Source organism: Mytilus trossulus, chromosome 13 (assembly GCF_036588685.1).
Source record: "Mytilus trossulus isolate FHL-02 chromosome 13, PNRI_Mtr1.1.1.hap1, whole genome shotgun sequence".
NCBI lineage: Eukaryota > Metazoa > Mollusca > Bivalvia > Mytilida > Mytilidae > Mytilus > Mytilus trossulus.
This window is the reverse complement of record NC_086385.1, coordinates 28,215,097-28,227,540: the sequence shown is the minus strand read 5'-3', so window position 1 is coordinate 28,227,540 and position 12,444 is coordinate 28,215,097. Positions and strand designations below refer to the sequence as shown.

Genomic DNA, 12,444 nt, shown 5'->3' with positions numbered 1-12,444 from the left:
AATGAGCACAGTCCGTGCTGCAGGTCACAAATAAGGATAGCATATGAACAGAAAGCTAGACAAAATAGACGTATCAAAACCAATGCTGATCTAGCATCTTCAACATTAAAAAAAATAATACCGATGTCTGGGGCAAACCGGGATATACCACTCCCATATATATTTTACTATCCATTCTCAAATTACTTTGATATTGCACACTATTGATATACATGACATTTGGAACTATTAATAGAAGAATTTGAAAAAAAAACATTGAACACATATGAGTATCCCGCTTGAATATAATGTTATAAGAAGCACAACTCCACATGGCATATTGTGAAAATGACGACATCCAAATTCAAACTATATCTGTCAATGTAGTAATAAGCATTGCATGAATGTTTTGTCAACTGTTGGTTGAGGCGAACAGATTTTCGAGAACGTAAACAAATTGTGATGGACGTACAGATGGACTAGGCTATAACACAATACTTCATTTCGCAGCGGCAGGTGCATACACTAATTTCACCATATTCAACAAGCATATTAGTATTATTAAGTTAAAATACTGTGTAAAGAAAACCTATATATTTTTATTTGGCGTAATACATAATAGATCAATAATAATTTTTTTGCTGTAAAACATGTACAATGAAAAAGATAAATAGAGTACTTACAACTAATTTTTTGTGTAATAAAACCAACATAAACAGTCTTTTACATGTTTTAATCTATTATGTTGAATACACTTTGGTAACTAAAACATATTTGTTTCTGGTTAAAATTATCTTGTCAGTAAACATCTTTTCAAATCCTCCAACTGTTGTTTTGTCATGCTTGTCGTAGTTTACAATGGCTGCGGTCTATAAAATATAAAAGACGTAGCATTTTCGTTATCCGCATTATCAAACCTGACTCAAATAATATTTGGAAGAATTTTATTGATGTGTAAACTCGGTCATATACTTTGTACCAGCTGTCAAAGATTGTGATTACTCTTCGAACTTTAAGAAGTGCATTACTTGTTACGGGAATGTATAAATAACCCTTGACGTCCAGTCCTTTTTTTAATACTTGTTTTTCTGCTTCGTATTGATCTGACTTGTAAATCTCCTTTCAACTGATTCATATGATTGTTATAGTTTTTTCAAGTGTTGTGTTGTTACACCAATATCCTAGGTTAGAACAAATACGAAGCTGCATACAAGTATTATAGTTGATTTTCGTTCATTGTTTAATACATAACTCAGACCGTTTCTGAAGTTTTAATTAACTCTAAAGTTATGTATCATAATTGCAAATATTTGATTGCGTTTTAAGGAAAAGTTGATGCAAATATTTTTCATGCATTTAAGGATAACTTTATATCAAAACATTTACTAATAACAGTGACGTTGTCTTCTCATTCTGTTTACAGGATCTTTGTCTGCAAACATTTTCAAGTTTCTTGATTTGCACTTTATCCAAATACGTATCAGCTACATGCCACATATTTTTGAAATACTATTTTCAACTTCAAGTTGGTAATTTTAGGTGAAAAGGCGTCATCAGTTACTACAAAACTTCCTGAAAATAGATCAATGAAAGCCATGTGTATATAGTTCCTTTTGAAACATCACTTTAGAACTGTGCTTGTAATATCGCAACTGTCAAATCCCTAAATTATATAGTGATATAAATACCTAAAAATAATACTTTTATTCATAAAACTACACGTATGTATTAAGATACAAGCACCAGTAAAAGGTTTTATAAATTGTAAATCTTATTAAGTATTCATCAAGTCTGAACATGCTGATTAATACTGACCGAGTTTCATTCAAAACTGATGTTCCATATGATATTGCATTGATGTAATATACAAACACATTTTTATTACAACAACAAAAACAACAGTAAGTGATTCATGAACATGCGTCTTTTCACGGTAAACAATTAAACTATAAAACGTGTAGATATTCTTTTACTTTAACTTTAATTTTCATCTGGTATTGCTTAATTGATGTTTTTTATTTGTATAAATTTGCTTACAAGTTGGTTATTTCAGATTTTGTTGTTATTTGTTATCTTATCATGCTTTCAATACAAAAGACAACATTCATCTTAAAACTATAGTGGAGCATAACAACTAGTCCGCCTATTGCGGCCTCTAAATTAAGTAACTAATTTTTATGTCTACCATTCATAAAGACATGCAGTTGATCCACTTGCACCACTGCAACTCTAAAGATATACACTTTATACATTTAATTTATACACAATAAAACGAACAAAAAGAATTGGAAACATGTTTGCATTTATTCATGTTAATCGTTGATTATCACTTTTAAATTGATTACTTGTAATACATTTACCACAAATACATGATTGCTAAATATTACATGTTACTTTTCCGTTAGTATAGTAATTTGAATTCATTAATTATTTAAACACAAACGGTATTGAATCTATTGTTTTATAAGTTTTTTTTAAACGTGATAATATAAAAAATAGAACATGTTTAAGTTATGCACCCAATTGAGTTGTGCGTTAAAAAGAATATAATGGAAACAAATCAAAACAACAAATTAAACTAATATTCTATAAAAGAATAGCTATATATCTGATAATAATCAAACTATACACAATACATATAATATGATTTCAACAAAATAACAGAATTCAAATCAAGAAGAAAATATACACAAAAACAACACACAAGCAAAGGGTAAATGATATATTGCAGCACATAAAACAATACAATTAAAATTTTGCAGCAAAATAGCTTATATTATAATGGTATATATATATATATACTAACATGCACCATGCATTACTTTATCATAAAACCATTTACAACCGTATTTAATAAGAAAATTCAATATACACAAATAATCATATTAATTATTGCTGATATGTATTAACAATTAATATAAAAGTATAACAAACCCATGAAACCACGATGTTAAATAATTTCTTTATTAATGTCCTAACCAATGTTTTATTTAAAATAAAAACAAAAACAAAAACAAAAACATTTAGTTGTATACTTCTATTTCAAGTTTTTATTAAGATAAACATTGATCTTTAACAGGTTTCACCAATTTATGAATTGTATCTGCACAATCGTTAAGTACATAATAGTCATCACTATAACACAAATACAATTGTACATGTATTGCATTTGACCGTGCCAATTTTACGGTTTATGTATGACCACGATGCATTCAAAATTTAAGTTCAGACGGCAAATGTCTTTTCGTCTCTTGTCATATGTTAAATTATTTGAAATTCCGAGTCTAGCTATTATAACCTTTGTCAAATACTTTTTTGTAAGGGTTTTAATGTTGGTTGATTTTGTCCCCATTAGTTGGCTGCTAGCAACCATGAGCTAATTAATTTCATCGTAAAATGCATAGTATACGTGTACATGTGTCTAAATTCCAATCATATTACAATATATATCAACGCGTTTAAGAAGATCTACCTGATGCTCATGTTTACCATTTGACTTATAAAACAGGCAAATAAACATATACATGTATTTATGAAAAAAAGACACAGGAACACTAATATGCAATCCATACCAAGTCTGAAATGCGGTTAGTAAGTTGATATGACGCATGATAATTCATGGATAACAATGGAGCTGCTTTATAATTACCTGTGCTACATGTTTTGTCAGTAAACCCAGATGGACACATGCAATGGAAATCATTGACCAGATCAATACAGGTAGCGTTAAGTTTACATGGACTGGGTAGGCACTCATTGATATCTAAAACAAACATCAAAACCCTTAGAACTATTAGTGTATTAACTAGCGACATTGTCGTTATTCAATAATAAGTGCATCATGTTTAACTGTGTAAGTCTAATAGATTGGTCACGGAAAACAAGGCATCTGCTGATAGCGAATTGATTATTTCAAAACATTAATCAAATTGAATCATAATCGAAAACAGTCTTTTGTGGATATGCAGTTAGAACCAGTATCAGAATACATTTTGAAACCACATGATATGGGCACGAACGTTTGTTTCGTGTGTTGCATAGTCAGATGCACAGATATTACCTTCCTATTTTTCATATCATAGATGCAGGTTGCTTTTCTGTCAAAGCTAAAAGAAATTAACAGCAATTCTTTAAATAAATGTTAACGTTAAATGAAAAAAAAAGTTTGGTTCGTGTTAAAACTCGATCGATATTAACCTGTAAATCTGCGTAATGAATGATTATCTCATATCGGGTTTTCACTATTAAAATGTATACATACAGCAATAAATAAATAAATAAAAACAAAGCAACCAAGTTGAACATAGTATTTTGAATTCAAACTATGTACACATAGTAGTGTTATATGTGTTATTGTCTTTATTCTTTATCATTTGTTATTGTAACAGTTATAAAGTTCATATATTATATTTTGATAGCAAAATGAACCAGTTAAACAATGATGAGAAGAGTATATGTAGTATAAGGTGGCTCGGGTGTTTTCCTCCATTTTGGATTTAAAGGTCGAAGATAACAAATGGTTTAGATATTTGACATGTTTAATAAAATGTGCATTTTTTAAAGATTAGTATGTAAGAAAATGTGTAAGATTTCTTAGGTTAACATAGATTATTTACAGCTGTTTAAAAATTTATTCCCCAAACTTTGACAAATAAGGGGAGATACAATTTCACGACACACTGAACCTTGGGTTAGTCGAACCCCGGATGAACCCTTGATGAATCGAATACTTTGGTATGCTCTCTTTGACTTTGACACATCGAGGTTCGACTTTGAAAATTGAATTAAAAAAAAACTATCTGGAAAACAGTTTTGTTTGCTAGAATTACTATTCGAATCAATATTCAAATGCAATATGCTGATATAGACCACATTAAATGTGGACGGTCGCTCGTAATGTATATGTGCTTCAAGTTTTGTCATGATATCCAGATGTATATACACATATACACAACTTTTCATATTGACCAAGGATGCAGGTTGCATTTTGTCAAATATGATATATAATGGACAGCATTTCGTCGCTAGGTTTTTTGAAATTACAGAACATGAAGATTCTTGATCGACATTGACCAATGCTTTATCATATCATAATGTTTGTAAATTGCAGACAGAAGGTCGTTGTACAATGAAGGTGTTTTTGAAACAAAACACATTGGACATAATAAATTGAATGCAGATATGAGGCACACTATTTAAGTAATGACATTGCTACTAATTAATAGTTACCTGTGCTACAGGTTTTGTCAGTAAAACCAGGAAGACATACGCATTGAAAGTCGTTAATCCTATCATTACAGGTAGCGTTATTATAACATGGGTTAGTCCAGCACTCATCAATATCTGAAATGAATACCAGAGCTAACCTCAAATATAGTTTAAGTTTAAAACATTGTTGTTATTTAAAGGCACTTAAAGAGGGACATAACATAACAGAAGGAAAGGCGTGGCTAAAAAATAAACAAATAAACAGACAAATCATAGTGCAAAAGACACACCATAGAAATCTAAGGACCAAGAAACACGAACCCCACAATAAATTGGGATGATATCCGGTTCTCAAGAAGTATGAGCAGACCCTGCTCCACATGGGACATCCGTCTGTTGCTCATTTTATTACAAACCTAGTAAAAGTCTTACTCGGTATGTCACATTCGTGGTAAAAATAGAAGTGTATTGTAGTTACGACATAAGGAACATATGTATTGAATATCACCATTGTTATATCATTTAAACCCATTCTTATCCGATTACAAGTGCAACAAGTATCAACGCTTTCTTTATGTTGACAATCTGACGTGTATCTTAGCAAGAACAAAACAAATAGATCATTTCAAGAAAAAAAGGCTTTTAAGACAGATCATAGTTTGCAGTAAGAAAGTCGCTAGTGTTGTATTTTGGGACGTAGATATGAGTCATGATAGTATATTTGCGAGAATGAAGCAGCGTAAAAGTTACCTGCAGTACAGTTTTTGTCTGTATATCCAGGAGGACATGTGCATTGAAAATCATTAACCAGATCGTAACAGGTTCCGCAATTTTCACATGGGTTAGGAAAGCAATCATTGATATCTGAAATGAATGCCAAAGCAAGGTTCATTATAATATAGACTTGGTGTTAAACTGTTTTTCTTTATTTTAATTTTTCCTATGTTTAGTCTGTTTGTGTGCGCGTGTGTGTTATATTTTAATGTCGTTGTCCTCCTCATATATGCAATGCGTTTCCTCCGTTTTAGTTTGTTACTCCGATTTTGTGTTTTGTCCATAGATTTACGAGTTTTGAACAGCGGTATACTAATGTTGCCTTTATTTTTTTGTTGTTGTTTTGAACTCAATATCCTAACTCTCTCTTAAAGTCAGCCATCCTCCCCCCCCAAACAAAATACAAAAATAAAATGGCTAATAAGGAAAAGCATCTACAATTTTGTTTTAGGAATTTTCATATAATTGTTTATTCAATTTATATTCCATAACATAAAATAATACACGCTTTCAGAAAAAAATTTCGAAGTGTAGTTGACCATTTCTCGTCTATATGCACGTGTTTCTATAAACAGCATATGAGTTAGATCATATAAACACGGATTGTTAATCAATACACGGTTGTGTCACTTAGTTTATAAACTGCCGTAATAAAGTCAATTAAAGTGTTTGATGAATAACAATATCAATAAGGAATTCTTTCGGATGCATATATGGGGCATGCTTGTTTATTAATTTCAGTGAAGTTCACAAGAGTTACCTCTGCTACAATTTTTGTCAGTAAATCCAGGAGGACATATACATTCAAAATCATTGACTAGATCATTACAGGTTCCGCCATGTTCACATGGATGAGGTAAGCATTCATCAATATCTGAAATAAACGCAAAATCAGTGTTGTTAATATAGTGTATAGGGTAGAACTATTTCTTCAATTCACTGGCATCGTATTTACTTTTTAGTTGTTTTATAGATGATATAGATCTTGGACAACAAACACCGGTAAACAACTATTTTATTCTATTGGTTAGATTAAATTTAACAAAAAACTAGTTGGTAAAATTTTTCGATAGAAAGCTATTGGACTCAATATCATAAAGCATAAATTAATTGACTAAAGGTGAGGTGCAACTTATTCACATTCAGGAATCTTCTTGTTATATTCACAAATGTATATTCCAATTCATGAGCAAGAGTTCACTTTTAGGAATTACATGTAATTTTCACAAATTTATTTTCCAAAAATTAGCAAAAGGAATAAACGCGTTTCAGGTTCAATTCTCAACCCGTAGTTGACATTTCGTCGTCAATATGAACAAATTACTACGAACAAATTAAATAGATCACTTAAACTCGAATTTTCTATTAAAACACGGTCTCTTAAGGCAGTTTGGCAACTGAAGCATGTTAAGTTAGAAAGCCAATCAAGGTGTTTTATGAATAAAAATTTAAACAAGCATTTTTTTGCAGTGCAAATAAGAAATGTAAACCAACTTTTTTTGCGACTTTTGCGAGTAGACAAATACCGCGAATAGCAATCGTCGCGAATATGTCTAATTTGGATCTTTGCTTATCTAACTACATCAAGTAAACTAGAAAATCGCGAAATTAATTAGCCGTGCAATGGTCTAGAAAGGATAAAGGATCCACGAAAAATAAGTTGGTTTACAGTAGTTTGTATGTGTCAGTAAAACTGCTTTAGAGGTAGTTACTTGCGCTACAGTTTTTTCCAGTAAATCCAGGAGGACACATGCATATAATATCATTGACCAGATCAATGCAGGTTCCGCCATGAGCACATGGGTTTGATAAGCATTCATTGATATCTGAAATCAAGCAAAGCAAGAATTATTAACTTTTGTTTAAAGGTAGGCCAATAGTTGTAATTTAGAAGTATCGTGTTCACCTTTTTTCGTGTTTTTCGAATTAATCTAGGAAAGGAAAAACTGTTAGACAACTGATGTTTTGGATCGTCAGATGAGAACGGTAATATGAACAAATTAACTGCGATGACAATTCAGATCTGTTCATTATGTCTTGTTGTGTAGGAGTATAAGTACCCGGCCACGCCCACTTGTATTTTTGTCCATCTGATGAGTTAAGTATTTTGCAACTAATTTTTATAGTTCGTTCTTATTTTGTACTGTTTCAGACTGTCCCAGGTTAGGGGGAAGGTTGGAATCCCGTTAACATGTTTAACCCCGCCACATTATTTATGTATGTGCCTGTCCCAAATCAGAAGCCTATAATTTAGTGGTTGTCGTTTGTTTATCTGTTACATATTTGTTTTTCGTTCATATTTTTACATAAATAAAGCCGTTAGTTTTCTCGTTTGAATTGTTTTAAATTGTCTTATCGGGACCTTTTTATAGCTGACTATGTGGTATGGGCTTTGCTCATTGTTGAAGACCGTACGGTGACCTATATTTGTTAATGTTTGTGTAATTTTGGTCTTTTGTGGAAAGTTGTCTCATTGACAATCATACCACATCTTCTTTTATTATAAAATGCAAGTTTTTAAACAAAATTTGTTAGATAATGATTAGAAGCGCCTTATTAAAATTTTCGAATCTTTGTGTAACTTGCACGCATTTTTATTCTCATACAAGAGCAAAACTCATAGACTCGTTTCAGTATATCTTAACAATGTGTATTGGACAGTTCCTGTTCTATATGAACATATTACCGGGAATAAACTAGATAGATAACTGAAATACGGATAATCAAACAATACCTTTTATTTTGAAGAAGTCGATCATCTGAAGTTAGATGGTCAATACAGCTGTTTTAGGAAAAACGAAATTCAACAAGTAATATTTTGAGATTCAAATATGAGATATTATAAGTTATCTACGTTCATATCCGTAGATATGGATATTTTAACACCCTGAAGTACCCCAGTACACCATGAGGCGTAGCCGAAGGGTGTACAGGGTACTGAAGGGTGTTAAAATATCCATATCTACGGATATGAACGTAGATAACGAATTTATCCCCGGTCTTAGTCCGAATCGGGCGAGTTTTATGGAAATTCGGGTACAAAGTGTAACGCGAAAACAACGTTTTTTTCATTATCTAAAAAAGTTTTATTGAAATTTGGAAATTTTACATATTTTTTACGGGATGTAGGGTACTACCTTTGGTAGAACCCTACAGGTAGTCAAATATAAGACGTTTTTAATACGGAGACAGAGAAACTGGATTGAGTCAAATTTGGCGCTCAATGTTGTGAGAGTTACGTCATAGATGGTGTGACGTCAACGTAGGTAATTTGCATAGCTAGGTCAGTCGTCCCATTCCTTGAAAATGTGGCAGTCAAGTGATGCATTTAATGAAATGAGTGTAAATGATCGGCATAATAGGACAAAATCGTAAATGAATTGATTATTTAATTACAAACATCATGGAGAATCTACAGAATTCAATATTTCACAAGGAGCAATCATGGAACTAAGGAAAACTTGCGTGAAGTTCCCCGGGATAATGGTTAGCAACGTCCGGGGATATGGGTTAGCAACACCCAGGGGCTATGGGTTTTGTAACGACTTGCGTTAACCAATGAAAACCCTAGATATATACTAAGCCGGGGATAAGATAGTTTATTTGTTGTAGAAGAAAAGCAAAAGGGTTACCTGTAGTACAGTTTTTGTTAGTATATCCAGGAGGACATATGCATTGAAAATCATTGACCAAATCAATACAGGTTCCGCAATGTTCACAGGGGTAAGAAAAGCAATCATCGATATCTGAAATATACACCAAAAAAAGACTCATCAGCTATAGTGTAAAAGGTAGCAAGGCTGTTATTATTCAATGGCATTGTGTTTAATTTTATGGTCATTTCTTTAAAACTAAGGATTTTCCCAGGAAAAGATTACCTTAGTCGTATTTGGCACAACTTTTTGGTATTTTGGATCCTCAATGCTCTTCAACTTTGTACTTGTTTGGCTTTGTAACTTTTTGTTATCTGAGTGTCACTGATGAGTCTTATGGAGACGAAACGTGCGTCTAGTGTATTACATTATAATGTTGGAACCCTTGAACCATCAAGCACGCGTTTCCTTAATATAAGACTCAATAGTGATACTGACGGATATTTAATCAATACACGGTCTTTTCATAAAGTTTATCAGCTGACCTCAGAAAGTCAATAATGTGCTTGAGGTACAACAATAGCAATAAGTAATGTTTTTGGATGTAGATATAAGGCAGGTGTGAGTATTTATTTCATTGAAGCTGCATATATTGAAGAGTTACCTGTGCTACAGTTTTTGTCAGTAAATCCAGGAGGACAGATGCATTGAAAATCATTGACCAGATCATTACAGGTTCCGGCAGATTTACATGGGTTCGGAAAGCAATCATCGATATCTTAAACGAAAAACAAAGCAAGATATATTTAACTTAAGGTGGCTCGGGTGTCTTCCTCCATCTTGGATTTTAAATAAGCAGATATCTTTGGTCTATATATTTGATGAAATGTGCAAATTTTGAGAGTTGTATGTAAATTATGTAAAAGACTTTTGATATAAATATAGAAAATTGTGTATTTTAACATAACTTCAGTTGTAATTTTGTAAAAACGCCTTGTTTGTGTTTGATTAGATTTTTTCAAACTTTGCCAAATAAGGGGAGATAACTCCGATAAAGTAAATTTTACAATAGAAAGTGTTATGAATTTACCTATTTTGATATGTAGCAAGAAAACAAGTTCGGTGACCCCATTTTTTCTTTTGCTTATTTGAAAGCATGTTATAAGAGCAATATTCTCACATTTTATCTTAAAGTTCTTATAGTACGTTTTCGTTTTATCACACAAAATTTAATTTTCCATGAATAATCTATACAAAATCTGACAATTTTGCGCAACCTGTAGCGTGAAAAAAAGTCCGGTGACCCATACTTTTTAATACAGTTTTGAAAAAAGCATGATAAAAGCTTTATCTTGACAAGTTATCAAAAAATTCTGTCAGTTTTAATTAAGACGCCCCACCCACCTTAAGTGTTTAAGATAGATTAATTTTTGTAATTTAATGTCATTGTGCTCACCGTGTGTAGGTTTTATAATTAGATTGGTCAACAAACATCTGTTGACAATCCGTTGTTCATTTCGTTACATAAATGAAATGGAGAGCCGTAATACAGTTTGTTGTTGTGAAAATAATTAGGTGGTTTAGTATCCTAAAGGAAATTACACACCAAAAGTAATGTCTGATAATGAAAAGCACCTAATTCAAATTCACGAATTTATATGTGATTTACACTCATTGTATTTCAATATGAGCAGAAAGCAAAAACTCGTGTTTTTTTTCTCTGTATAGGAAAATTCGGCGGTTAAATAAACAAATATGAAAAAAAATGTATAATCACATACACACTTTTATTTAATCATTATTAACATCTTTTAAGTAAGTTACTGAAATGAAATAAAAAAAGCAATGAAGTTGTTCTATGTGGTTACATGTGAACTATTATTAGTATGTTTGTCTTTTTTGTTTTTAGCCATAGAATTGTCAGTTTATTATTGATTTACGAGTTTGACTGTTTCTCTGATATCTTTCGCAACTTTTTTAAGGAATAACATATCATCATAACAATTGGAATGCAGATATGAGGCACGATAGTAAATTTGTTTCAGTGAAGCTGCGTAAAATTTACCTGTTGTGCAGTTTTTGTCAGTAAATCCAGGATGACATATGCATTGAAAATCATTGATCATATCATAGCAGGTTCCGTCATTTGTGCATGGGTTATATAAGCAATCATCCATATCTGAGAATGAACGTCAAATCATGAATTATTATATTATAAAGCAATTGAAGCAGTTCAATGTCATAATGATTTACATGTACTTAAAATTTCACAAGAAATTAGGACAAGTGTAGACGACATATTTATTAAATCGTAATGTAAACGTTTTAAACATACTAACATATAGAAAGAAAATTACTAAAAGAAATATTTTCAACTGATACATGATTTTTTAAGGCAGTTTTTAAACTGAAGTGAACAAATTAATTTATGTGTTTTACGAATAATAATATCAACAGAATATGTTTTAAGGTGCAGATAGGAGACGTTATGGTTAGTTTGTGACAAGGAAAAGGACGAAGAATTACCTATACTACAGTTTTGGTCAGTAAATCCAGGAGGACATATGCATTGAAAACTATTGACAAGATCATAACAGGTGCCATCATTTTTACAAGGATTAGGAAGGCAATCATCTATTTCTGAAATGAACGCCAAGAAATATTTATTATTTATAGTGTATAAGGTTAGGTAATGTGTGTTATTGAATCACATCGTGTTCATCTCGATACGTCGGTCTATTACAGCAAAACCTGTATATACCTTTTTTTAATACGTTACATTGATCAAACAGACAACAGAAGTTAAAATTATGTTTTTTAAAAAGCTATATTACTTAATATTTGTATGCATGTTTAAGCCAAATCAAATGGCCAATGATGTGAAACACCA

General features: G+C 31.5%; 1 protein-coding gene across 1 annotated transcript; it reads right to left on the bottom strand.

The window, feature by feature from the left end:
- Positions 1-697: 697 nt before the first annotated feature.
- Positions 698-12,237, bottom strand: LOC134695402 (fibropellin-1-like). The gene is made up of 11 exons (XM_063556639.1): positions 12,081-12,237; positions 11,620-11,733; positions 10,219-10,332; positions 9,594-9,707; positions 7,674-7,787; positions 6,722-6,835; positions 5,938-6,051; positions 5,209-5,322; positions 3,629-3,742; positions 1,366-1,551; positions 698-848 (listed from the first exon to the last, which is right to left on the bottom strand). Exons 2-10 carry the CDS (start codon positions 11,729-11,731, stop codon positions 1,460-1,462), a joined length of 1,002 nt encoding a protein of 333 aa, XP_063412709.1. The 5' UTR covers positions 11,732-11,733; positions 12,081-12,237; the 3' UTR covers positions 698-848; positions 1,366-1,459.
- Between the last annotated feature and the right edge of the window lie 207 nt (positions 12,238-12,444).

Coding starts and splice junctions, on each gene's coding strand:
- LOC134695402 (XM_063556639.1), bottom strand. CDS start 11,731: ATGGATGATTGCTTATATAACCCATGCACAAATGACGGAACCTGCTAT. Junction 9,708..10,218: donor TGACAAAAACTGTAGCACAG/GTAACTCTTCAA, acceptor TGTATATTTCAG/ATATCGATGATTGCTTTTCT. Junction 5,323..5,937: donor AGACAAAAACTGTACTGCAG/GTAACTTTTACG, acceptor TATTCATTTCAG/ATATTGATGAGTGCTGGACT.